The sequence below is a fragment of the Xenopus tropicalis genome, chromosome 8 (genome assembly GCF_000004195.4).
Source record: "Xenopus tropicalis strain Nigerian chromosome 8, UCB_Xtro_10.0, whole genome shotgun sequence".
NCBI classification, from domain to species: Eukaryota; Metazoa; Chordata; class Amphibia; order Anura; family Pipidae; genus Xenopus; species Xenopus tropicalis.
This window is the reverse complement of record NC_030684.2, coordinates 70325128-70351054: the sequence shown is the minus strand read 5'-3', so window position 1 is coordinate 70351054 and position 25927 is coordinate 70325128. Positions and strand designations below refer to the sequence as shown.

General features: G+C 41.0%; 1 protein-coding gene across 1 annotated transcript; it reads left to right on the top strand.

Annotated features, from left to right (window-relative positions):
- The first annotated feature begins 1433 nt into the window (after positions 1 to 1433).
- Positions 1434 to 21433, top strand: ppp5c (protein phosphatase 5, catalytic subunit). The gene is given in 13 exon segments (NM_001007890.2): positions 1434 to 1557; positions 6499 to 6740; positions 6879 to 7026; positions 9513 to 9634; positions 12408 to 12473; positions 12696 to 12794; positions 15198 to 15303; positions 16360 to 16502; positions 16587 to 16674; positions 20057 to 20097; positions 20500 to 20678; positions 20775 to 20856; positions 20967 to 21433. Coding segments are annotated over 13 exon segments (1482 nt in total). The 5' UTR covers positions 1434 to 1454; the 3' UTR covers positions 21030 to 21433.
- The last annotated feature ends 4494 nt before the right edge of the window (positions 21434 to 25927 follow it).

The following is a 25927-nucleotide window of genomic DNA, read 5'->3' as shown; positions in this document are numbered from 1 at the left end:
CACCCGAATGAATGGGATACGCTCGGGTGCAGGCACATGTAGCCGATATACGCACGAAAACGCGAGACTTTGCATTCTCTCGCGTTTTCGTGCGTATATTGGCTACATGTGCCTGCACCCGAGCGTATCCCATTCATTCGGGTGCAGGCACAAGTAGCAGGCGTAGGGCTGAATTTTCGGCAAGCGTTTTTCCACTTGCCAAAAAAATCAGCCCTACGCCGCATGTGGCATCAGCCTTAGACAACCTCTGAGGCCGTCACAGAGCAGCTGTATTTGTACTGACATTAGATTACACACAGATGCACTCTATTTAGTCATTAGCACTCATCAGGCAATGTCAATGGGAACTGACTGCACTCAGACCAAAGGAGGCTGAATAATTACGCACACCCCACTTTGCAGTTATTTATTTGTAAAAAATGTTTGGAATCATGTATGATTTTCGTTCCACTTCTCATGTGTACACCACTTTGTATTGGTCTTTCACGTGGAATTCCAATAAAATTGATTCATGTTTGTGGCTGTAATGTGACAAAATGTGGAAAAGTTCAAGGTGGCCGAATACTTTTGCAAGCCACTGTATCTAAACTTTCATACCAAATCAGGGAGGTTAAAGAGGCCCCAGCCTTCTCTACAGCCTTGACAGCAACTAATCTGATCACTTTCCTCACATGCGATGTGCTCTAAAGACAAATTCCATGTTACTGTGCTTGCTGCCCAGTTAATAGCTGTTTAGTGTATTTGGGTGTAGTTTTACTTATAGTAAATGTTTAGTTACACATATACAGCTCTAATGTGGGGTGTTTGTAAAAATAAATGGCCTGACTTGTAAAATCCACTACTATAGTCATCAGTATGACTAAGTACTAGTGTGGCTCATCAACACTGGGCAATATTGCCTGGGGCAGTAACCCATAGCAACCAAGCAATGATATACAATGCTTCAGAAGTTTCTCATTATTTAATATCAATGGATTACCTATTTTGGACTTTTGACTGCATGCAAACATGCCCTTTGTGTTCATATTTTGGTTTCATCCGGCCAAGTCTGATCTGGGGCACACTGCCATGTTTGCAATATGGCATACAATAACTTTATTATAATTTAAAAGAAAGTATTTTTGCACTTAAAATTAATCCCAACAGGCCCAGTAATAGCTAAATATAAAACTACAAATTAACATTTTTCTAAAATACTTAAAGTGTCTCAGGCTGATACGTATTTATATGTATATAAAGCTCATACTTTTTTTAGATTTGTATTTAATATATTGTCTCCCAACTATAAAGAAATCTTCATCTCAAAACGTCTGCCATTCACATTATGTCTACTACCCCTAAGTACGACAGCAGTGGTGCGTCATGTACAAGCTGTCTGCCATTCTCAATGTGGCCGCCGGATGTCGCAGCGTCGCTCTGTTAGTGACGTCTTCACAGTAACCGGCAGCGGGAACATGGCAGAGGCAGAGCGAGCTGAGGAGGCCGGAGGAGAACCAACAATTAGCAGGGAGAAGACTGCTGAAGAGCTAAAGGAACAAGCGAATGAATACTTCAGGGGTAATTAAGGCACTCTGAACTGTATACCGCAATATAAGTAAATAGCTTTACTACTTACGATAGTTGTGTGGTGAGTGGTCAGACAGCTCTTGGGGAATATCGCATGCGCATGTAATGGAGAGACGAATGTAGAACGCAGCCCGCAAGCATGGTGTGCCTTATCTGTGCGTCCTTTATTTCGTGAAACTTCATCTGTGTGCGATTATCGCACATATTGCTTTCTCAGTGTGTTGTAGTTTACTTTCTCTATAGGTAACTTTCTGCCCATGATAAAGTAGCAGATTCATTTCGATACATCTCATCATACATATGCAGCCCATAAACTTTGGTAGATGCATATCACAAAATGGTCCTTTATATCATTGCCTTTACAAGAGGGACATCTCCGAAGTCACACACTTAAATGACATCTGCCCTGCAGTACAAGTACATGAGCAGCAAGGAAGCGATGTGGCACTGAGGCACAGCTGCAGAGAAAGGTCAACGGGAAACATGTTCTGAATAAAAGGAAATCAATAGTTCTACGCTAATTAAAACTGTTAGTGTCTGGTAATGATTTAATATTTTGCTTTGTTTTTGCTACCACTGGATGATAGAGTAAGTGAGGTATTGCATTAGCCACTGAACATGTTCATAGAAGATTTTAAACAGGGCCTGTAATAGAATAGTCAGAAGCAGGTACCAGACATTTTACACAAGGTTTTTATTGTGCAGCAGCTAATTATTTTGAGTGCGTACATTAGAGATGCCAAACAGCCCATCACTTGTTGTTTATTTGCAACTTCTAGATGGAGGGCTTCAGATTTGTCATTCCTTATTTAGATAATTTGTCCATTTCCAAGTAAGAGCTTTAAGCTGCAAGCATTGCCAGGGCCATCACATCTGTAAAGCTGGTCATACATGTTGCAAGATCACCAACCAAGTGGATTTGACCAAGGGCAAAAAGATCAGATCACCTTGGGGCCTGAAAAGTAGTGCATCCATGGTCTTTGACAGTACCAAACTTGATTTATATGTAAGTAAACTCCCAGTGGAATAGAGGTGCCACTTGTCCAATTTTGAACCAGACAATCTGATTTTTACACAGGCTGTCTGGTTTGAAATTGCTTTGCCAGGTTTCTGGTCTCAAAACTGGCAATAGGGCAGAAAAAAATTGCCCAATTATTGTGGGATAGTCATAGTCTGGCACCTGAGTTCCCTTCAGACCTGGACTGGCAATATGTGGATTCTGGCAAATGTTAGAGGGGCTGTTGTAATGCCATAGATTCATAGTCATTATTCATTGGGCTGGTGGGGGTCTGTTTGATCCTCTATGTACTTAAATTGCCAGGGCCTGTTTTAAATACGAGTCCGGGCCCCTAAGTATAAGTGCATCACCCCTGGCATCACTGTCCCTGATGTCACAGCCTGCTTACATACATTGCTGCCCAAAGATCAAGTTAGCCACCTTTAACCCACTGTAGCCTATGTGTGTCTAGGTTAACACTGGTCTTAATTATCATTTAGATTTTCTGTTTGTGACTAGAAAAATTGGCCATCGCCCACAGTGATAACTGTTTGTTTTTGCAAGAGAAGCAGAATTCTTTTTTATAGTTAAAGGAAACATATCCTTTAAAAATTAAGAATGAACCAGTGAATTATACTCCTCTAGATATAGAAGGAATGTGCTTAAATAGTTGTATTTCAGACTGATTTATTGAGAAATTCCACAAAAACCCCACTAGTCCCACCCATCTGTTCCACTTCCTGCTGGCTAAATTCTCTGGATGTGCAGGGGGGCCTGCGGCCCTCCATACACTGCACTGTAGGATAGGAACCAATCAGCAGCTAGGCTGACCTGATAGGGAACTGAAGCCTGTCTTTGCTTGTGTGAGTACAGGGCTGTGATTGGCTCTCCCCCTCCTACTGTGCGTCTGGCAGGGACCGTTAGGACACGCCCACTCTTCATTTCAAACTCGGACAGAGAAGTGATAGGATCTATAGGAAGCTCCAATAAAGGGGCCATTTTTACAGAAAGGATTATTTTTTGGTACAAAGTGAAACCAGCACCGTATATTATTCATAATTGCCTACAAAATTAGGGTTTTTCCCATTTATCCTATATGCCCCCTTTAAATAGTTCAGGTATGTACTGAGCAGTCACACAGCATCCTGGGTAGCGCAAGCGGCCTGAGAATAGTAACCCTTCTTGCATTTAGGCATATTGACAAAGTTCCTTAGACTTACAGCATTTCTAGTGCAGTTTTGCCCAATGTAAAGTGCTCATCCTAGCTGCTTGGGCTGCCATTAAACCGCATCTGTTAAATATACAAGCACGTGAGTACCTGAAAATTCAGCTGCATTGTAATAACAACATTTCAGCTTCAATATTAAAGGAACAATAACACCAAAAAATTAAAGAGTTTTAAAGTAAATGAAATAAAATGTTTTGTTGCCCTGCACTGGTAAAAGTTGTGTGTTTGCTACAGTAAAGCTGGCCATACACGTGGCGATCCGACGATGTTTCGTACGACCATCGGTCGCACGAAACATCGTCAGATCCGCCACACACCATTCAGGGCTGAATCGGCAGGTAAGGAGGTAGAAACAATAGGATTTCTACCTCCTTCTGCGGATTCAGCTCTGAAGGGAGAATTTTGGTCAGGCACCTTCTATGGCGCCCGATCAAAATTTTCTAACCTGGCCGATCGACGAGCCGACCGATTTCAGCAGCTTCCTGCGACATCGGTCGGCTCGCTGACATACCATACACGCACCGATTATCGTACGAAACGAGGTTTTGTACGATAATATCGGTGCGTGTATGGCCACCTTAACTCTACTATAGTTTATATATAATAAGCTACTGTTTAGCCCCGGGGGCAGCCATTCAAGCTGGAAAAAAGGAGAAAAGGCACAGGTTACATAGCAGATAACTAATAAGCTCTGTAGACTACAATAGTGTTTTATCTGTTATCTGCTAAGTGCCTGTGCCCTTTCTCCTTTGAATGGCTGCCCCCATGGCTACATAGCTGCATTCTTTATATAAACCTTAGTAGTGCTTCTGAGGCAAACACACCAGTTGTACCAGTGCAGGGCAGCAGTACATTATATTGGAATTTCTTTCATACACTTGAATTGTTTGGTGTTACTGTTCCTTTAAAGAGAAACAGAGTAGTGCTGGGCGGTATGACCAAAAATTTATATCACGGTATTTTTTTTATTATATCGGTATCACGGTATTTGACGGTATTTTTTTTTCCCCATGCATGATTACGTGACCACCCCAAACACCCCCCATCCAACCCCAAACACCCCCCCCCCAACCCCAAACACCCCCCCATCCAACCCCAAACACCCCCCCATCCCCTTCACATAAATAAACCTTACGGGCCAGGCAGCCGCAGGCACCCCCGACAGCTCACAGAGCCTCCTGGCAATTTTTCTTACTATTTCCGGGTTGCGCGCGTGACGTCAGCGTGCGCGTGACGTCAGCGCGCACGTAACGTCAGCGCGCACAACCCGGAAATAGTAAGAAAAATTGCCAGGAGGCGCCCACACCGGTATGCCGGTAAGTTAAAATTTTTTATCATCTTTTTTAAAAAAACCGGTGTTCGGTATATACCGGTATACCGCCCAGCACTAAAACAGAGGTACAGAATGCAATTCTATGATCAGTTTATTGGTGCAAAACTTGCTCTCTATGCTTACTCTATCATTCAATACGGTCCCATATACCAGGTTTCCTTTAATAAATATGTTTCCAGACTTCTCTACTGGTTGATCTAAAGGTACTATAATACATGCTAGGACGAAAGATATTCTGGTGACAAACTCCTTTCAGCTGACAAATTTTGTGGGTATGCTATTGGGGAAGATTCCTTTGGGGAAAGAAAATCATGTTGTCTGAATGGGGTTTGACATCTGTATGAGTTCCTATTGGTCTTGCATCCTTTGGAGCACCGTGATGCAGCCTAGAAATGCAATTTGCTATTGAATTGCAAGCAAGTGAAATACTCCATGTTATAATGGAGGCAACCTGCTTATAGTATGTAGAGCAAAGTGAGCCCAGAAGGAAGCCAGAGTGTTTGCAGAATGTATTTAATCTATATGAATTTGGCTTCTTAGGTTACACTTACACTGTTTTATTACTTGCACAGTTAGTTATGGTGGGTAGTTTGCACAGGAATGTTTGGTCTGCTTTGAACTGGCTTCTTATGTGCTATATAAATTCAGTATGCAGCATTTTTTTTGCAATGGTGAACTGTTCGACTGTGCCTTAAATATATTCATTGAATTCTTAAAGGAGAAGAAAAAGTATAATCACTGGGGGGACTTCAAAATGTTAGGTCCTATCAGCAGAACACTACACTGGCTCGGGGTAACTGCGCGCAATCAATCCTCTTTCTCCTGTCTTCTTTCTTTGCAATCCCAGAGCCCACATATTCGTAGTACAGTGAAAAAGCTGTCTTTTTTGTTAAAGTTTGTCTTCTCACTCTACTGGAGAAAAATAATATGGGCAGGCACTCCGATTCCCAAAAAACGGTGTATCAAACAGCAGCAGTCATGTTGAATTTAAAAAAGTGTACAAATTTTATTTAATCCATATATAAAAGAAAAACAAAAGCCTTACGCATTTCGTACCAATAGGGTTCTTAATTATAGGCTCACTCTCACTCTACTGCCTGTGCAAAGGCAGAAGAAAGAAGTTCTTTTGCTTGCAGGTACCCTGGGCCAATGCAGGTTTTGGCTGACAGGAGGCACCAACTTGGGGTATAAGGTAAGTAATTACAATCACTGGGGGGTGCCTAATTTTATTGTACTTATTGGCAGAAAGTTGAATAGTAATCGTATAGGTGCTTTTATTGAGTTTTTTTGTGTACTTTTTTAAAGTCTTTTTGGTTACCACATTTGATTTGTTTTAAGATGTAACAAATACATTCTTTCTGTTCTGTTTCCCAGTAAAAGATTATGACCGTGCTGTGCAGTATTACACCCAAGCCATTGGTCTTAGTCCAGACACTGCTATTTACTATGGGAATCGCAGTCTGGCATATCTCCGAACTGAATGTTATGGCTATGCCCTTGCGGATGCTTCCCGTGCCATCCAGCTGGATGCCAAATACATCAAAGGTTACTACAGAAGGGCAGCCAGTAATATGGCCCTGGGGAAGCTGAAAGCTGCTCTAAAGGACTATGAGACGGTAATCTTAACCACATTGTGCTTTATATTTCATTTTTGTCATTACTTTCTCCATCACAGTTCTTTCTTTTACCTCTTATAAGAGGGCTCTCATGCATTTTTCATCCCCTTTTCAACTTTGTGTGGTCTTTTAATTCAGGTAGTTAAAGTTCGCCCTCATGACAAAGATGCCCAAATGAAGTTTCAAGAGTGCAGTAAGCTGGTCCGGCAGAAAGCTTTTGAAAGAGCTATCGCTTGTGAACAGCACAACCGTTCAGTGGTGGACTCACTTGATATTGAAGGAATGAGTAAGTGCACTAGAAATGAGAAAATGGTGAAAAACTTAGCTGATCATTTTTATCTCTTTTTAATGAGAATAATGTAACTTTATATTAATAGTAGCATTATACAATTTCTTTACCCTATATCTTTTTTTCAGCCATAACTCTATAGAGGTAACCAAACTACTCTTCTCCACACACCTAGCTCTTCACATATAAAATAGAACAGTGCTGTCCAACTTCTGTGGTACTGAGGGCCGGAATTTTTTCGGCGTACATGGTGGAGGGCCAATATTGGAAGCCAGTGTTGACCACTCCCCTTTTTTAAACCACACCCACTTGAAACCACACCCATGTTATTACATGACCATACCCATATTAATGGTGGTAGTACAGCTAAAACCTGCCATACTCTGCATTCCCTACCCTGCCTGTGTGTGCGCCATACTCTGCCTGCCCTATACTGCCTGTGTGTTCTATACTCTGCCTTCCCTACCCTGCCTGTGTGTGCCATACTCTGCCTGCCCTATACTGCCTGTGTGTGCTATACTCTGCCTGCCCTATACTGCCTGTGTGTGCTATACTCTGCCTTCCCTACCTTGCCTGTGTGTGTCATACTCTACCTGCCCTATGCTGTCTGTGTATGCCATACTTTGCCTGTCCTACCCTGCCTGTGTGTGCCATACTCTACCTGCCCTATGCTGCCTGTGTGTGCCATACTCTGCCTGCCCTATGCTGCCTGTGTGTATGACACACACAGGAAGCATAGGGCAGACAGAGTATGGCACACACAGGCAGCATACAGTGACACAATGCTGGCACTGCTCCTACAGTCTGCACAATAACTATATATTAAAAAAAACTTTTTAATTGCAGTACCACCTCAGTATATATTCTTTTTATAGTGTGTAGGGTTTATTTGTGGGTTTCTACTGAGGTGTTAACAGCAGAACAATGTGGATGCTTACAGTCTGAGCCTAAGGTGTGAACAATTAAAAGGTGTGAACAACATAGGGCAGTGCTGTCCAACTGGCGGCCCGCGGGCCGCATGCGGCCCGCGACCCCCCTCTGTGTGGCCCCCCACCTGTCTGGCTGCTTTGATGGCTTACCTTTGTGTAAGCTTTAAATGGTATCAGTACTGTGATTAACTGCCCCCCCTGCATGGTTCTCACCTCAGATTCAGGTTGTAATCAGGCTGTATTGTTTAAATATATAATCCCCTGTGTTGTTCACACCTTTTAATCTCTGCATTGTTCACCCCCTGCAGTGTTCACACCTCAGGCTCAGGCTGTAATCACCCCCATTGTTCCCCTGTTCACACCTCAGGAGCAGTAGAAACCCACAAATAATCCCATATACTGAGGTGGTACTGCAATTAAAAAGTTTTTTAATATATAGTTATTGTGCAGACTGTAGGAGCAGTGCCAGCATTGTGTCACTGTAGGCTGCCTGTGTGTGCCATACACACAGGCAGCATAGGGCAAGCAGAGTATGGCACACACAGGCAGGGTAGGGCAGGCAGAGTATGGCACACACAGGCAGAGAAGGGCAGGCAGAGTATGGCACACACAGGCAAATTTTGGCACAAACCAGCCAAGAATGGCACACACAGTGAAAGTATGGCACACGCAGGCAGGGTAGGGAAGGCAGAGTATGGCACACACAGGCAGAGTAGGGCAGGCAGAGTAGGACACACAGAGGCCAAGTTTGGCACAAACCAGCCAAGAATGGCACACACAGTGAAAGTATGGCACACACAGGCAGGATAGGGAAGGCAGAGTATGGCACACACAGGCAGGGTAGGGCAGGCAGAGTATGGCACACACAGGCCAAGTATGGCACAAACCATCCAAGAATGGCACACACAGTGAAAGTATGGCACGCAGGCAGGGTAGGGCAGGCAGAGTATGGCACACACAGGCAGGGTAGGGAAGGCAGAGTATGGCACACACAAAGGCAGGGTAGGGCAGGCAGAGTATGGCACACAGGCAGGGTAGGGCAGGCAGAGTATGGCAGGTTTTTGCTGTACTACAACCATTAATATGGGTATGGTCATGTGATAACATGGGTGTGGTTTCAAGTGGGTGCGGTTTCAAAAAGGGGAGTGGTCAAAACTGGCTTCCATTATCGGCCCTCCACCACGTAGGTCGGAAAAATTCCGGCCCTCGGTACAACAGAAGTTGGACAGCACTGACATAGGGGATTACATATTTAAACAATACAGGGGGTTTACAGCCTGAAACTGAGGTGTGAACCATGCAGGGGGGCAGTTAATCTCAGTTCTGATACCGTTTAAAGTTTACACAAAGGTAAGCCATCAAAGCAGCCAGACAGGTGGGGGGCCACACAGAGGGGGGTTGGCCCACGGGCCGCCAGTTGGACAGCACTGAATAGAATAGAATAAAAGTCTTTAGGAATGTCTTTGTGTCTTGCTTTTTCCACTTAAAGATAATGAATTTATCTGCTTTAAAAGCTTAGGTTAGTCTCCTTTACTCACACTTTTCTCTCTTTAGCTATAGAAGATGAGTATACAGGTCCACAGTTAAAGGATGGGAATGTCACCATAGATTTTATGTTGGAGTTGATGCAGTTTTATAAAGATCAGAAAAAACTTCATCGGAAATGTGTTTATCAGGTACGTTTGTTTTTATTTGCTTCCCCAGCTTTATTTCTTTTCCCAGCTTTTGTCGACATAAGCAAGTCCAGTCCGTATTAATCAACTTCAAACATTTTAGTGTTTTCTTCCTCCATTACTCCCCTGTCACACCCCCGGTACTGTGGTTTAATGGAATAGAAAAAATTATCAGGGTTTTTTTTTTTGTGGATGGGGAGCATCAAAGTTTAAGCCTTAAGGTACTACAGGCCCCTGCCTTGGGTGCTGGTTTGGCTTTGCCCAACCTCAGACTCTATTTCCTTGCTGCTCAATTAGGTTATGCTCATTGGTGGTTGGTTCCCAACCTAAATAACCCAGCAGTAGTTATTGAAGCTGCTGTAGCAGGCTCTTTTGAAGCCATTGCAAAACTTCCTCATGGAGGAGGTTCCTCTCATTACATGACTATTCCTGCTATGACCATGGTCATACAAGCCCTTTGTAAGTCCCTGAAACTAGTTCAGGGTTCCTCTGATGCCTGGTCCCCCTGGACCTCCTTATGGGGCAACATTCATCTTCCGCACTTTCACTCCATACCAGATATTGCTAGATGGGCCCAGATGGGAATTAAACTCTGGGGGACATAATCTCAGATGGGGAATGCAAAAGTTAAGTTGTAATAAGACAAGAGGTTCACCCCCCTCCAGAGAGTTTCTGATATTTACAGGCATGTCTTTTTGTTAGAATTTCCTACACCTCTAGTAAGTTTAACTGAAACAACACTGGAAATGTATTTGCATAGACAAGACTTGACTAAGCTGTTGTCCTGGTTATACATCATACTCTCTGCGACGGGCCCTGCACCCTTAGAGAAAAGCAAGAATAAATGGCAAAGAGATATTCCTGAGTTAGATGAGATGTGGAATGATGCTCTGAAGTTGGTCCCAGAGCTATCTATCTCTATAAGAGACTGATAAATACAAATAAATATTTTTTTTAAAATAGTTTTTACACAGGGCATATTTACCTCCCTACCATCTAGCAGAAATTTATGACAATGTGTCCAATCAATGCCCTAAATGTAGAGATGAAATAGTGCTGGGCGGTATACCGGTATATACCGAACACCGTTTTTTTTAAAAAAGATGATAAAAAATTTTAACTTACCGGCATACCGGTGTGGGCGCCTCCTGGCAATTTTTCTTACTATTTCCGGGTTGTGCGCGCTGACGTTACGTGCGCGCTGACGTCACGCGCACGCTGACGTCACGCGCGCAACCCGGAAATAGTAAGAAAAATTGCCAGGAGGCTCTGTGAGCTGTCGGGGGTGCCTGCGGCTGCCTGGCCCGTAAGGTTTATTTATGTGAAGGGGATGGGGGGGTGTTTGGGGTTGGATGGGGGGGTGTTTGGGGTTGGGGGGGGGTGTTTGGGGTTGGATGGGGGGGTGTTTGGGGTTGGGGGGGGTGTTTGGGGTGGTCACGTAATCATGCATGGGGAAAAAAAAATACCGTCAAATACCGTGATACCGATATAATAAAAAAAATACCGTGATATAAATTTTTGGTCATACCGCCCAGCACTAAGATGAAATAGGATCTGTGTTTCATGTGTTTTTGGTCAAGATTTTTGAGCAATGTTCTCCGGTACCTGAATGAGAAGCTCGCTTTCCCAAACATTCGTTCCCCAGAGCTTTGCCTTCTAGAATTAACAGGGGATCTGCAGCTCCAGTCCTATTCCAGAATGTGTTATTTGCAATTGTTATACAATGCTAAAAAGGCTATTTTAATGTGCTGGAAATCGGGTGCACACCATTTCTGTGTGAGACCGAAACGTTGAGTAATAAACCTTTTATTTTTGCATTTACATATTACTCAAAATTCTTTAAATCCTAGGAGTGCTGTCCTTGTTCCAGTATATATATATATATATATATATATATATATATATACACATATATATATATATATATATATATATATATATATATATATATATATATATAGTACCTATTGGTCTCACCATAAGCCCTGAGAGTGTGGATTCCTTTGGTGCTATGTGTATTTATATAATACACTCTATATTGTGAGTTTGTCCCTAAACTCAGGCAACTGATAGCAGTCCATATAATGTGCTGTAAATCTTCTAAAAAGAAGATGGGGAGCTACAGGAGGTTTCATAGTTACATATAGTTACATAGGGTTGAAAAAAACAGTGTCCATCAAGTTCAACCCATCCAAGTAAACCCAGCACACCTAACCCACACCTACCAATCTATACACTCACATACATAAACTATAAATACAACCACTAGTACTAACTGTAGATATTAGTATCACAATAGCCTTGGATATTCTGATTGTTCAAGAACTTATCTAGGCCCCTCTTAAAGGCATTAACAGAATCTGCCATTACCACATCTCTAGGAAGGGCATTCCACAACCTCACTGCCCTCACCTTGAAAAAACACCTACGCTGCTTCAAATGGAAGCTCTGTTCCTCTAATCTAAAGGGGTGATCTCTGGTGCGTTGATTTTTTTTATGGGAAAAAAAAGAACATCCCCCATCTGCCTATAATCCCCTCTAATGTACTTGTACAGAGTAATCATGTCCCCTCGCAAGCGCCTCTTTTCCAGAGAAAACAACCTCCACTAAAACATCATATCCTATTTAGCCTGCTTAATTTTTATGTTTTGGTTCTACTTTGTCTTGTGTGGGCTTAAAATGTAGTCACTGATGCCACTTAAAAAGCAGGTATATTTGGATAATTTTGTTTCTGTGTGAGAATCTAATTGTTGTTTCCTTTATCTTCCTCTGGTAGATGTTGGTACAAGTGAAAGATATTTTGTCTAAGCTTCCCAGTCTGGTAGAGATCTCTCTGGAAAAGGTTAGTGGTTCAGTAATCTATTCTGCAATTTTGAATATCAGATTCTCTCTTTTCTGTGTCGTGTCTTATCTTCTGCTACCTTTTGTTTTTTGCTAACCTTTGTTTTCTATTGATCCCCCCTTCCCATTTTCTTTACTTTATTCTATCTTTAATACAATGCTCATATCTGCTTTTAGCTGTTTGTCTCTCTACAGTTTTAAATTCTCTTTCTGTTGATCACAGTCTCAGCAGGTAACAGTGTGTGGTGACACACATGGTCAGTTTTACGACTTAATGAACATTTTTCATCTAAACGGTCTCCCGTCTGAGAATAATCCATATGTATCCTTTATTATACCTTGTAACAAATTAGTCATTACTTTGATCGCTGGCCATGTTAGTCCTAGCGACCTGACTTCAGAAATTTCTACAATAATCTGGATCCTTGCTACATTCTTCATGATTTTTAACCTGGTATAATTTACCACAATTATACCTTCTTCTTTTAAATGACATAGCAAGTGACATTCAACACTTTTATTCTGTAAACTCACACACACTATGAATTCCCTCCTAGTTTTGGCCATTGTTAGATTATCAGAGAACTATACTCTGTCTCCATAATCCACCTGTTAATGAATCCTTACACATATGTACCTGGATGCTGAATTGATACACTATAATTTGTTGACTGAAAAAGAACACCCCTTATCTGCCTATAATCCCCTCTAATGTATTTGTACAGAGTAATCATGTCCCCTCGCAAGCACCTTTTTTTCCAGTGAAAACAGCCCCTACCTTGACCTACCCCTAACCCTTATAGTTTAAATCTTCCCCTTTACCAGTTTAGTTGTCTCTGCACTCTCTCCAGCTCAGTAATATCTCTTAAAGGAGAAGGAAAGGTAAAAACTAAGTAAGCTTTATCAGAAAGGTCTATGTAAATACAGTCATAAGCACTCGCAGAAACACTGCACTGAGTTCTCTGGCACAGGAAAACAGACAACAAATCCTGTTTCTTTTGACAGAGACACACGGCTCTCTCCTCTCTCCCCCTCCCTCAAGAATGCTAAGAACTCCCTCCCCCCCTTAGGAATGTGTGATCTTAAGGTCCCCATACACGGGCCGACTATAGCTGCCGATATCGGTCCCTTGGACCGATTCGGCAGCTAATCGGCCCGTGTATGGGGAGAGCAGAGCGGCCTGGCCGACCGATATCTGGCCTGAAATTGGCCAGATCTCGATCGGGCAGGTTAGAAAATCCCGTCGGATCGGGGACCGCATGGGCTCGTTGATGCGGTCCCCGATCCGACTGCCCCATTGCCGCCCACATAATCCGATCGTTTGGCCCCAGGGCCAAACGATCGGATTATTATTTTTTTTTTTACCTAAATGCTCTCCGATATCGCCCACCCGTAGGTGGGGATATCGGCGGATCTGCTCGTGTATGGCCACCTTTAGTCAATCAACAGGAAGCTTCCTCATAGTCTTACACACTGAGCAGGTACACCGGTCTTGGTGCAGGAGCGAGGCATTATGGGAACTTTCTTTACAGAGCTCAGTGTTTTTTTTTCGTATGAGGCTTCTGATCATCTGACCGGGAGAAATATGGGGGGACACTATTGAGAGAACTGAAGGAATGCCTGCAACTTGAGATTAGCTCTTTATTAGCCTTTCCTTCTCCTTTAAGGTCTGGAGCCCAAAACTGCATTGCATACTCCAGGTCACATAGTGGCTTCAGTTTTCCTGTTTGTCCTGTTAAAAAAAGAAATAACAAAAACCATAGATTTTTAATAATTAAACCAGCTTGCAAAGTATATGTTCAGAACAAGTCCTATTCATTTACAAGTGGGTATACTGTCCCCATTACCCCAGGATCTGGCAAAGGTTCTGCTTTTATATAGGCAATTAATACTTCCTGGTGATCAAATAATTGAGCTGCACTTGACTAAAATTAACTACTTAATTCATATGAAAGTGGTAAGGGAATGCTCACTTTTTCTCACATAATTTCTTTGTGTTTGGTTATTTTTTGTTAAATTTTTATATTTATGTAATTTAAAGCTCTAGTGAGGGCTGTATGAATGTGTACTGATATGTATAACCTATGCAGGCATGCCAGGCAAAAGCATTATGACCTTAATCTATATGGCAATTTTTGGGCCATGAAATAAATAAAATGGAGAAAATCTGCCAGGAAAATGGGACAACATTTTTCCAATGTGCAATGGTGCTATGTAATTACCCTGTAATACTTTTTAACTTTACAGTTTGTCTGCAAACCACTTCATTTGCGTGCCCTAATTTACTTACAGAGAAATAGATTTGTGGCTGCCAGGATAAGTGACCACCACTTAAAACATGGAAAGAGGCAGAAGAAGAAGGCAAATATTTCAGAAGCTAAATAAAATGTCAAATCAAAGAATAGGACATTCTATAAAATACTAAATGTTGGCAGTAAAAATGAGAGAACTAGTCAAGGGGATGAATACTTCTGCAAGGCACTGTATGTGGGAAATATATTCCTAAATTTTAGTTTGGAAAAAAATGCTTTCCCACCAGAGACAATGTAAATTGCCAGTGGGGGAAAGCATCTTGTATTTTTCCCAACAACAGTTTACATTATTACTGCTGGGAAAACATTTTCGGGAAATTTGTTGTCCACAGTAGCGTAGATTTATCTGCCATCACCCCTCTGGCTGTATAGCTACTACTGCCCCTGGATACAGTTTTCCTAAGCTATTACAGATATTTAATGGTGACTTTGTTGATCGTGGTTCATTCTCAGTGGAAGTCATAGTGACCCTCTTTGGGTTCAAATTGCTTTATCCAGCCCACTTTCATCTGCTTAGAGGTGAGTCATATGCTTATCTCAATGTGTTGTCTCAGTAATAACCTTACACCAGAGGTTTTCAAACCAAAGTTTGTTCTGTCTCCCCAGATTAGAACAGGATTCAAACTATATGTAAATATGGTTGCAACAATAACATTTCTAGAAATAATTGATGCTCCCCAAGGCCCCTGCTAAACGGGGCAAGTTCTCGGCCTGTGGATAAATCACCCCTTCTCTTCAAAATCTTATTGTTGTGCCTGCACCTGGAGCCAATTCTCCGGCAGGGTGCAGGCACTTGAAGCGGATTTCAGCCCATAACTGCATACTTGAGAAGTTAAAGGCCAAAATCCACTGTGTGGCTGTACACGGGCAGACGCAGTGGTTCTGGGTACAGATTTTTGAAGTGTAGGGCCACATTCTTGGCCTGCATTTATCTGCGTTAATGTCTTGTGGTAAGGCCTAAATAATAGCCTGTTTGGCTTTCGGTGTGGTTATCCAGCAAGCCATCTCCCATATAGCCCATTATAAGCAAGTAGTTCTAATTTTTAAAGTAATAATAAAACAGTGTCTTGTACTGTATAAATCCATATTGGTAGCAAAACAATCCTGTTGGGTTTATTTAAAGGAGAAGGAAAGGTACAATCACTGGGGTGCCAAAATGTTAGGCTCCTGTTAGCAGAGAACTGCACCAGTGCGGGGTACCTGCAAGCGAGCAATCCTCTTCCTTTTTTGTACCATTTGCACATGTGCAGTAGATTGAACAGCCAAGCTTAAACAAAAAAGGAGCACCGGCCTGGGGTATAAGGAAAGTGAATACATTCACTGTGGGTGATTAACATATGGCACCCCAACCCCCCCAGTGATTTACCTTTACTTCTCCTTTAATGTTTAAATGATTTATAACACAATTAAGGCATTAAGATAGAAATTATGGAAAAATCCCTTATCCAGAAAACCTCAGGTCCCAAGCATTCTAAATAATAGATCCTATGCCTATTTCTTTTTTATACATCAAGTTCAAATAAATCTTCACAGTTTTCTTTTCTATGTGATCCCATATAACTTCTATGACTGCAGGTAACCATGAAACAGACACTATGAATCAGATGTATGGATTTGAAGGGGAAGTAAAGGCTAAATACTCAGCTCAAATGTTCCAGCTATTTAGTGAAGTTTTTCAGTGGCTGCCGTTGGCAATGTGTGTAAACCAACGAGTCCTGGTAAAGTACCTCTAAAATAACAATACCCAAATGGTGGTTTGCTTTTCGAAGATTTTAATGTGTTTGCTTTTTTTCTTCATTAAGATTATGCATGGAGGTCTCTTCTCAGAGGATGGTGTAACTTTGGATCAGATTCGTAGCATTGAAAGAAATAGACAGCCACCAGACTCAGGTGTGACATTAGTGTTGCTGCTCCTGCTTTCATTTCCCATTTTCTCAGTATCTAACTTTTTAATTCCTCATGCAACTTCTTTTCCCACACACAAATGTTCCATTTATTATGTCAGTTTCTCTCTAACTCCCTTTTAGGTGTATTTTACTGGGGGAGTTATCGCCTATTGCATTTGTTTTATCTACACACTTGTGGTATTGGTTGTGGGGCATAAGAGAAAACACTTTATCCTCTTAATAGAATCCTATGCTGCAACCACCTATTTCCCCATATAACAGGTCTGTACTAGCGCATATGCAAGATCTACATATACTAAATACAGCAGGTCTTAAAGGAATACTGTCATGGGAAAACATGTTTTTTTTTCAAAATGCATCAGGGGCTAGCCATATTCTTAATTTTCCAGGGTGCCACAGCCATGTGACTTGTGCTCTGATAAACTTTAGTCACATTTTACTGTTGAGCTGAAAACTGGAGATAGTCATGTCCCAAATTGTTGGCACCCCAGAAATTTTTCCAGAAAATCAAGTATTGCTCACAGAAAAGTATTGCAGTAACACGTGTTTTTCTATACACATGTTTATTCCCTTTGTGTGTATTGGAACAGAACAAAAAATGGAGGAAAAAAGCAAATTGGACATAATGTCGCACAAAACTCTTATGTGCTGGACAAAATTATTGGCACCCTTTTAAAATTGTGGATAAATAAGATTGTTTCAAACATGTGATGCTCCTTTAAACTCACCTGGGGCAAGTAACGGGTGTGGGCAATATAAAAATCCCACCTGAAAGCAGATAAAAAGGAGAGAAGTTCACTTAGTCTTTGCATTGTGTGTCTGTGTGTGCCACACTAAGCATGGACAACAAAAAGAGGAGAAGAGAACTGTCTGAGGTCTTGAGAACCAAAATTGTGGAAAAAATATCACCAATCTCAAGGTTACAAGTCCATCTCCAGAGATCTAGATTTGCCTTTGTCCACAGTGCGCAATATTATCAAGAAGTTTGCTTCCACCCCGTGTGTCATTGCCCTTAGATCGAGTAAGCAGTCATTACTTATCACAACTGGTACAACAGAGGATATGATTATGTTCCTTTAAAAGCCAACATTATAAATACTAAATGTGTTAGCGTGTCTTTGTAGATAAAGAAGTATTTTCACAGTATAAACAGATTAATCGCGTCTCCTCTGCTGACTCCATAAATCTGCATGGCCTAGAACAGATCAGACATCCCCTCCTTTAAACTGTTTACACGATACTGAAGGAGTCAAAAGAACTGTGCCATTTGTAGTGTCTTATGTTCTACGGTGCAGAGGGCTAAGGCATAAGCATTATATAAATCCTGATTGCTAGCATTTATTTTTAACTTTTTAAAAAATAATTCATGAATTGCCTTATTTTGCCTAATAAGGCATTTTACTAGCCCATTGCACTATGATAATTGCTTTCACAGTTGGCCAGGATTTCCTGCAATGTTCATTTTTAGTAGTTTAACTTTCCTTTTGTGACTGGCTTTATTTGTGTGCATCATTGCACTACTATTTGTTTGTACTATACTGACTTGAGATGAAATTAACCCTAGTGTAATATGAAACTACAGGTCCTTTTCAAAAAATTAGCATATTGTGATAAAGTTCATTATTTTCTGCAATGTACTGATAAACATTAGACTTTCATATATTTTAGATTCATTACACACAACTGAAGTAGTTCAAGCCTTTTCTTGTTTTAATATTGATGATTGTGGCATACAGCTCATGAAAACCCAAAATTCCTATCTCAAAAAATTAGCATATTTCATCCGCCCAATAAAAGAAAAGTGTTTTTAATACAAAAAAAGTCAACCTTCAAATAATTATGTTCAGTTATGCACTCAATACTTGGTCGGGAATCCTTTTGCAGAAATGACTGCTTCAATGTGGCGTGGCATGGAGGCAATCAGCCTGTGGCACTGCTCAGGTGTTATGGAGGCCCAGGATGCTTCAATAGCGGCCTTAAGCTCATCCAGAGTGTTGGGTCTTGTGTCTCTCAACTTTCTCTTCACAATATCCCACAGATTCTCTATGGGGTTCAGGTCAGGAGAGTTGGCAGGCCAATTGAGCACAGTAATACCATGGTCAGTAAACCATTTACCAGTGGTTTTGGCACTGTGAGCAGGTGCCAGGTCATGCTGAAAAATGAAATCTTCATCTCCATAAAGCTTTTCAGCAGATGGAAGCATGAAGTGCTCCAAAATCTCCTGATAGCTAGCTGCATTGACCCTGCCCTTGATAAAACACAGTGGACCAACACCAGCAGCTGACATGGCACCCCAGACCATCACTGACTGTGGGTACTTGACACTGGACTTCAGGCATTTTGGCATTTCCCTCTCCCCAGTCTTCCTCCAGACTCTGGCACCTTGATTTCCGAATGACATACTTTGGACCACTGAGCAACAGTCCAGTGCTGCTTCTCTGTAGCCCAGGTCAGGCGCTTCTGCCGCTGTTTCTGGTTCAAAAGTGGCTTGACCTGGGTAATGCAGCACCTGTAGCCCATTTCCTGCACGCGCCTGTACACGGTGGCTCTGGATGTTTCTACTCCAGACTCAGTCCACTGCTTCCGCAGGTCCCCCAAGGTCAGGAATCGGTCCTTCTCCACAATTTTCCTCAGGGCCCAGTCACCTCTTCTCGTTGTGCAGCGTTTTCTGCCACACTTTTTCCTTCCCACAGACTTCCCACTGAGGTGCCTTGATACAGCACTCTGGGAACAGCCTATTTGTTCAGAAATTTATTTTTGTGTCTTACCCTCTTGCTTGAGGGTGTCAATGATGGCCTTCTGGACAGCAGTCAGGTCGGCAGTCTTACCCATGATTGCGGTTTTGAGTAATGAACCAGGCTGGGAGTTTTTAAAAGCCTCAGGAATCTTTTGCAGGTTTTTAGAGTTAATTTGTTGATTCAGATGATTAGGTTAATAGCTCGTTTAGAGAACCTTTTCATGATATGCTAATTTTTTGAGATAGGAATTTTGGGTTTTCATGAGCTGTATGCCACAATCATCAATATTAAAACAAGAAAAGGCTTGAACTACTTCAGTTGTGTGTAATGAATCTAAAATATATGAAAGTCTAATGTTTATCAGTACATTACAGAAAATAATGAACTTTATCACAATATGCTAATTTTTTGAAAAGGACCTGTATGGTAGGACCTTACTTAGTTTTAGGACCTTAGTTTAAGTAGAAGAATGGGCAGAAAAAAAAATTGAATTTGAAAAGTTTGAATACATTTGTACAGTCCTGTGTAGCAAAATGCCTTCCTGTCCTTCATTTTATTGTTCAGTTTTCATTCAGTTTCCCACCTATTATACCATACTTTATACTTATACATGTTTTTTCTTTGCAGGCCCAATGTGTGACTTGTTATGGTCGGATCCACAGCCTCAGGTAAAGCATTTCCTGTACTCTGTCAGCCCCATTTTTACAGCTGGAGCTTTTCGGTTTTGTAACCTATAATTTTATCAAAGTTTACATAACACATTGCAACAACTGGTATTGCATTAGAGGATTTGTATTACACAGCTTCATAGTTTGAGAAATTGTAAAAAGTAAAAACAAAGCATATAACTAAAGAGAAAACATTATATAGTCTTGATTCTAATTTAAATTATATTCATGTGTAGAGAAAGTTAATCTCACATAGCACTTAAATCATTTAATAATTCTTAAGAAGAAAGGCCTTGCAGTTCCCAAATGCACCAGATTTCCAGAAATTGTGGGGTTTTCTTTTGCAAGGGCAGCTGCTGCTTTTTTTGGCACAATGTTAATTATGATGTCTTTCTCTGCCAGGATGGACGCTCTTCTAGTAAACGTGGTGTCAGCTGTCAGTTTGGTCCTGATGTCACACGACGGTTTTTGGAAGAAAATGGACTAGATTACATTATCCGCAGCCATGAAGTGAAGCCAGAAGGATATGAAGTGTCTCACAATGGTTTATGTGTTACAGTATTCTCTGCACCTAACTACTGGTAAGAACAGTCTTGCAGCCCATATCAACCTCCACAATTCTGTTTTAAAAAAATCTGTTAAAAATTTATTTTTTTTTTTTGCTTTTTCCCCGACAGTGATCAGATGGGTAATAAAGGAGCATACATACATCTCAATGGATCAGATTTGAAACCTAAGTTTCATCAGTTTGAGGCAGTGGTAAGTCACAGCTTTGTGTTAATTAAAACTGTCCCTTGTTTGGCCTGTGACAGTTGGAGGAAATTTAACAATTGTTAGTAACTTCTTTCATCTATTAATTTGTCTTACAGCCACACCCGAATGTAAAACCAATGATGTATGCAAATTCTCTGCTTCAGATGGGAATGATGTAAGAAGAAGGTGTCTGCTGCTACCACACTTACTGTTGCCCATCTGATGAGGTAGTAAAGGGGTCCCACTGTATTTGCCCCTGCTTTCCTCCGGAGTCAGACAAGCAACAAATAAAGGAAAATAATATTTTTAATACTGTAAAAGAGACATGAGAGGGGGAATAGGAACATCTGCGCTGTATGTTACCTGGTTGTGAGTGAACCTTGCTGTGTGTTGCTGAGTGAGTGTGAATATAACAGTGTAAGTGTGGGGGGGTTTATCAGCTAGAAACGCACAATAACCACACCGCCCCCATTCCTATATGCCTTGTGCGTACACTCTCCCTCCTGTATAAGTCCAATGTAAACATGGCCCCTTTGCTCTGTCTGTAATTAATATGCTTCTAATAAAGATTCTGATAACACGAGTTCCTGCCAAATATCTGCATTTATATAATATCAGCACTTTGACAACCCACCTATCAGTGTGTATGGCAAGAAATCTTTTAGGCTACCTTGTCTAGTTTTGTCAATTTGGACCTAGAAATAGTCATTCTAGTTAGCTTTTTTTTTTGTCTCCATACTATAACTATAAGGGGCTTATTTATAAAAGTGTAAAAATTAGAGCTCACTACAGTATTCTCTCTGTATTCTTCTGGGTTTTTAGGGGAGGTATTTTTTAACAAAATAAACAGATACTGTCAGGGGAAAACATGTTTCTTTTCAAAACGCACCAGAAAATAGATTCTCCGGCAGAATCCTGCATTGAAATCCATTTTTAAAAGAGCTAACAGATTTTTTTTAATTTGGGAATTTCACAGGGGGCTATAGCCATATTCTTCATTTCACAGGGTACCACAGACATGTAATTTGTAAACTTTAGTCACACTTTTATGCTGAGCTCCAAGTTTCCCTCCCTTTCCCCCCAGCAGCCGATCAGCAGAACAATGGGCAAGTAACAAGACAGCAGATCCTTGACACCTCTGCTGAAGGATTCAACTGCCTGAACTGATACTGCCTATATGGGCTAATAGCACTGCTGGTACTGTCCTGAATTTTAGCAAATAGATAAATGGGAAAAATTGCTTATACTGCTCCACAATAATTTGGGATGGCTTCAGGCATTTCTCTACTAGCCTAAAATACACTGTGGAAAAACTGACCCATGTGCCATTAGCCTCAATTAGCTTCTACAGTAAAGGATATATACACATAGTATGCACTTGTAAATACTGGTACAGGTATGGGATCCCTTATCCGGAAACCCGTTATCCAGAAAGTTCCAAATTACGGAAAGGCCATCTCCCATAGACTCCATCATAAGCAAATAATTTGAATTTTGTAGAATAAAAAATATAATTTTAGCAGACTTAAATTATGGAGATCCAAATTATGGAAAGATCCATTATCTGGAAAACCCCAGGTCCCGAGCATTCTGAATAACAGGTCCCATACCTGTACATTGACTTCAATGAAAATAACTCCTGATACTAAATTCTTTATAAAGTGAGGGGCAGAAGTAGTGCCATCCAAAATACATTAAATACAGTGAGAAGCAGTGGAAACTTCAGCCCCAAAGTAAAACAATGACAGGCAATGATTTCTGAAACCCTAGACCCCCTTACCCTTTCAAAAAAGCTGGTTTCTTGAGTACTGGAGAAGATTTCAGCATTATAGAGATTAAAAAAAGAAAGAGAATAGTTTTCATTGCAAAACATGCTCATATATAGTACCACCCAAGCAGGAGAAAAACTATTTTGCTATTATGTGACTTGGGTCCCATTAAAAGTATATTGAGCAGGAGAAACAATAGGTTGCCTACACACCAATATTAAAATGGAAAAAATACCTTTGTTAGTCCAAGATTAAAATTTTAAATGGTAGAGTGAATTATTTGCTATGTAAACAGTGTAATTTGTGAAATACAAAGTGCAGCATAAAATTATGACAGAATTCCTAGTTATTTTAAGTGTCCCACAGGGTATCTTGTCTCATATATAACAGTCAAAGAGACTAGTTCCCAGTGTGGATCATTGCTAGGGTAAAGCAATATATTTGAACAAAAAAGTCTGTCTTTGAATAATTTCTTCCTATGGCCATTCTATAAACAGTGACTAGACTGGAAGCAAGCTTAAATAAATGTTTTTTTTATGCGTTTGCATATAACCTCCCGCACGTTGGTGTGCTAGTTGCTTGTGTGATATAAGTTTAATTAAATTTCATGTACATTGTGAATCGACTCAGGTGCTAAATAGCTCATTGCTTTTTTACATCTGTAATCAACATCTGTAATCGCTTCCTTCAGAAGAGTTTTGGGGGAGGGGGGTAACTATTAGAAACTGATCATTGTTTCTGCCAAAGAAACTGCAGGCATATCATTTTGCAAGAATATGCAGGTGCACTTATATATAGAGATAAATATGCCCTGCTTGCCTAGGGTCCCTCCTGAACACTAAACAGTTCAAGACAACAGCTGAGGATGCTGTGTATTAAAATAAAGAACGTTACTGTTGCTTGGGGCTAAATTTGTTTTGTCATTTCCAAATGAGACACCAGAAATGTATAACAGTGAGAATTTAGACCACAGATTATATTTATTCACTGTTCTTGTTTGTTATGGATAATCATCTCCTATGAAGTTATTATGCAGATTATGCCTGAAATTCTGCTAAATGACACCAGAGGGCAGAAACGTTCACTCGTTTCGCCGACATGGATTGCAGGGAAGGTTTCTGAGCAGAAAGCAGACTGTCTTTGGCAAACTAGCATTAGGTTACCACATTATGCAAAAAGTCTCTTAAAGATCCAGCCATTGCATTTAATTAAAATGCAGTCCGTTACCTATCAGTGCAGCCCAGCAATTTGCATTTATTAGAAGTGTTCAAGTTCAATGGTCTGGTAACCAATTTGTAACAGTTCTTTATTATTCTGGTGTTTGAAATAACACAGTAGCTGGCCAGCCTACTTATAAAATATAGCAATATTACTCATATTATGCACTCTAGGGTTCAGTGTATGGACACATTTTTTTTAAATTATGTATTTACTGCATCCCTAATTGGCCCCTTGTAAGGTTGAGTTAGCATGGATAGCGCTGTAACAAAACATTTTTAGAATTTTATTTTTTTACTTTGTTACTCTGAGGCTTGGAATTTCAACTGGTATCTGGTTGCTAGGGCTTATTTTGCAGCTTTCAGCCATCTCTCCCTCTCACCCCATTGCCCTCTGTCCCTCTCACACTTAAAAATCAGCTGTCTTGTTATGATTCTCACAGAGATTCTAGCTATGGTTCCTGTTTGCAAACCATGTATAAAATAAAAAATAATTTCAAGTCTTTAAGGCAAATGGCACATTGCTAGCAGAGAAAAGCCTGATACATGAAAGGAAACCACTTGTGACATGCACAAAACTGACCAGTCACAAATGGATCTAGACCATTTATCAAAGAGTTTAATATTAGAAAGTTCAGTGTGGCTTCCAGTGGCATCCTATAATAGCTGGATATCTTAAAGGACCAGTAACACCAAATCTGGAAATAAATAGGGTTGTGGATCAAGTTATTGATTTCTATCCTGTACATGTAAACATTTTTTTTGAAGTAGAAAATTATGTTTAAATCATGTTTATCAGTTCTGCTGTGTTTAGCCATCTTTAATTTAATAACATACTGTAGCCATGGGTATGTTGCCCATTTGTAGTATATAAATATGCTAATTGGTTTTGTTCATCTTTGCTTGTGGTTTGTTAGAAGATATTAGGGCTCTGGCACACAGGGAGATTAGTCGCCCGCATTTCGGGGAGAAATCTCCCTTGTCGCAGGCGACTAATCTCCCCGTGTGCCAGAGCCCTTACCAGTCTACCCTTTCTGTTTGACCAATATAGGCTGTCAACTGAGCCCCTTCATGTCCTGTGGTAATAAACTCCATGATCTATAATGAACATCAGCAATATGGAAAGTGAAAATATAAGGTTTGCTCAGCAAAAATGTAGACATCACTGTTATTTGAAATCATTTTAGAATCCATCAAGAAGTTCTTGGAAGCTATAAAGGCCCAATGCCTTAGATCCAGGGTGATATTTAATATACTTACATGTAACAGTAGGGAGTTAAATTAGCGCTTATAAATAAGATTAAATGGTGTAAGGCAGTGCTGTCCAAGTGGCAGCCCGCGACCCCCCTCTGTGTGGCCCCCCCACCTCTCTGGCTGCTTAGATAGCTTACCTTTGTGTAAACTTTAAATAGTATCAGTACTGGCCCCCTGCATGGTACACACCTCAGATTCAGGCTGTAAACACCCTGTCTTGTTCACACCTTTTAATCCCTACATTGTTCACCCTCTGCAGTGTTCACACCTCAGGCTCAGACTGTAATCACCCACATTGTTCAACTCTTCACACCTCAGACAGCAGTAGAAACTCACAAATAAACCCTGCTAACTATAAAAAGAACATATACTGAGGTGGTAATGCAATTAAAAAGTTTTTTTTAATATATAGTTAATGTGCAGACTGTAGGAGCAGTGCCAGCATTGTGTCACTGTATGCTGCCTGTGTGTGCCATACTCTGCCTGCCCTATGCTGCCTGTGTGTGCCATACACACAGGTAGCATAGGGCAGGCAGAGTATGGCACACACAGGCAGGGTAGGGAAGGCAGAGTATGGCAGGTTTTTGCTGCGCTACCACCGTTAATATGGCTATGGCCATGCGATGACATGGGTGTGGTTTAAAGTGGATGTGGTTTAAAAGAGGGGAGTGGTCAAAACTGGCTTCCATTATCGGCCCTTGGTACCACAGAAGTTGGACAGCACTTGTGTAGGGGATGTGTTGTGTGTGGTTAGGGGCCATGGAGCACTGGAAGTGCAGCTTATGGTCTGCATAACATGAAGTCTATAATATAAAATGTGAACATCAGTAATCAAAG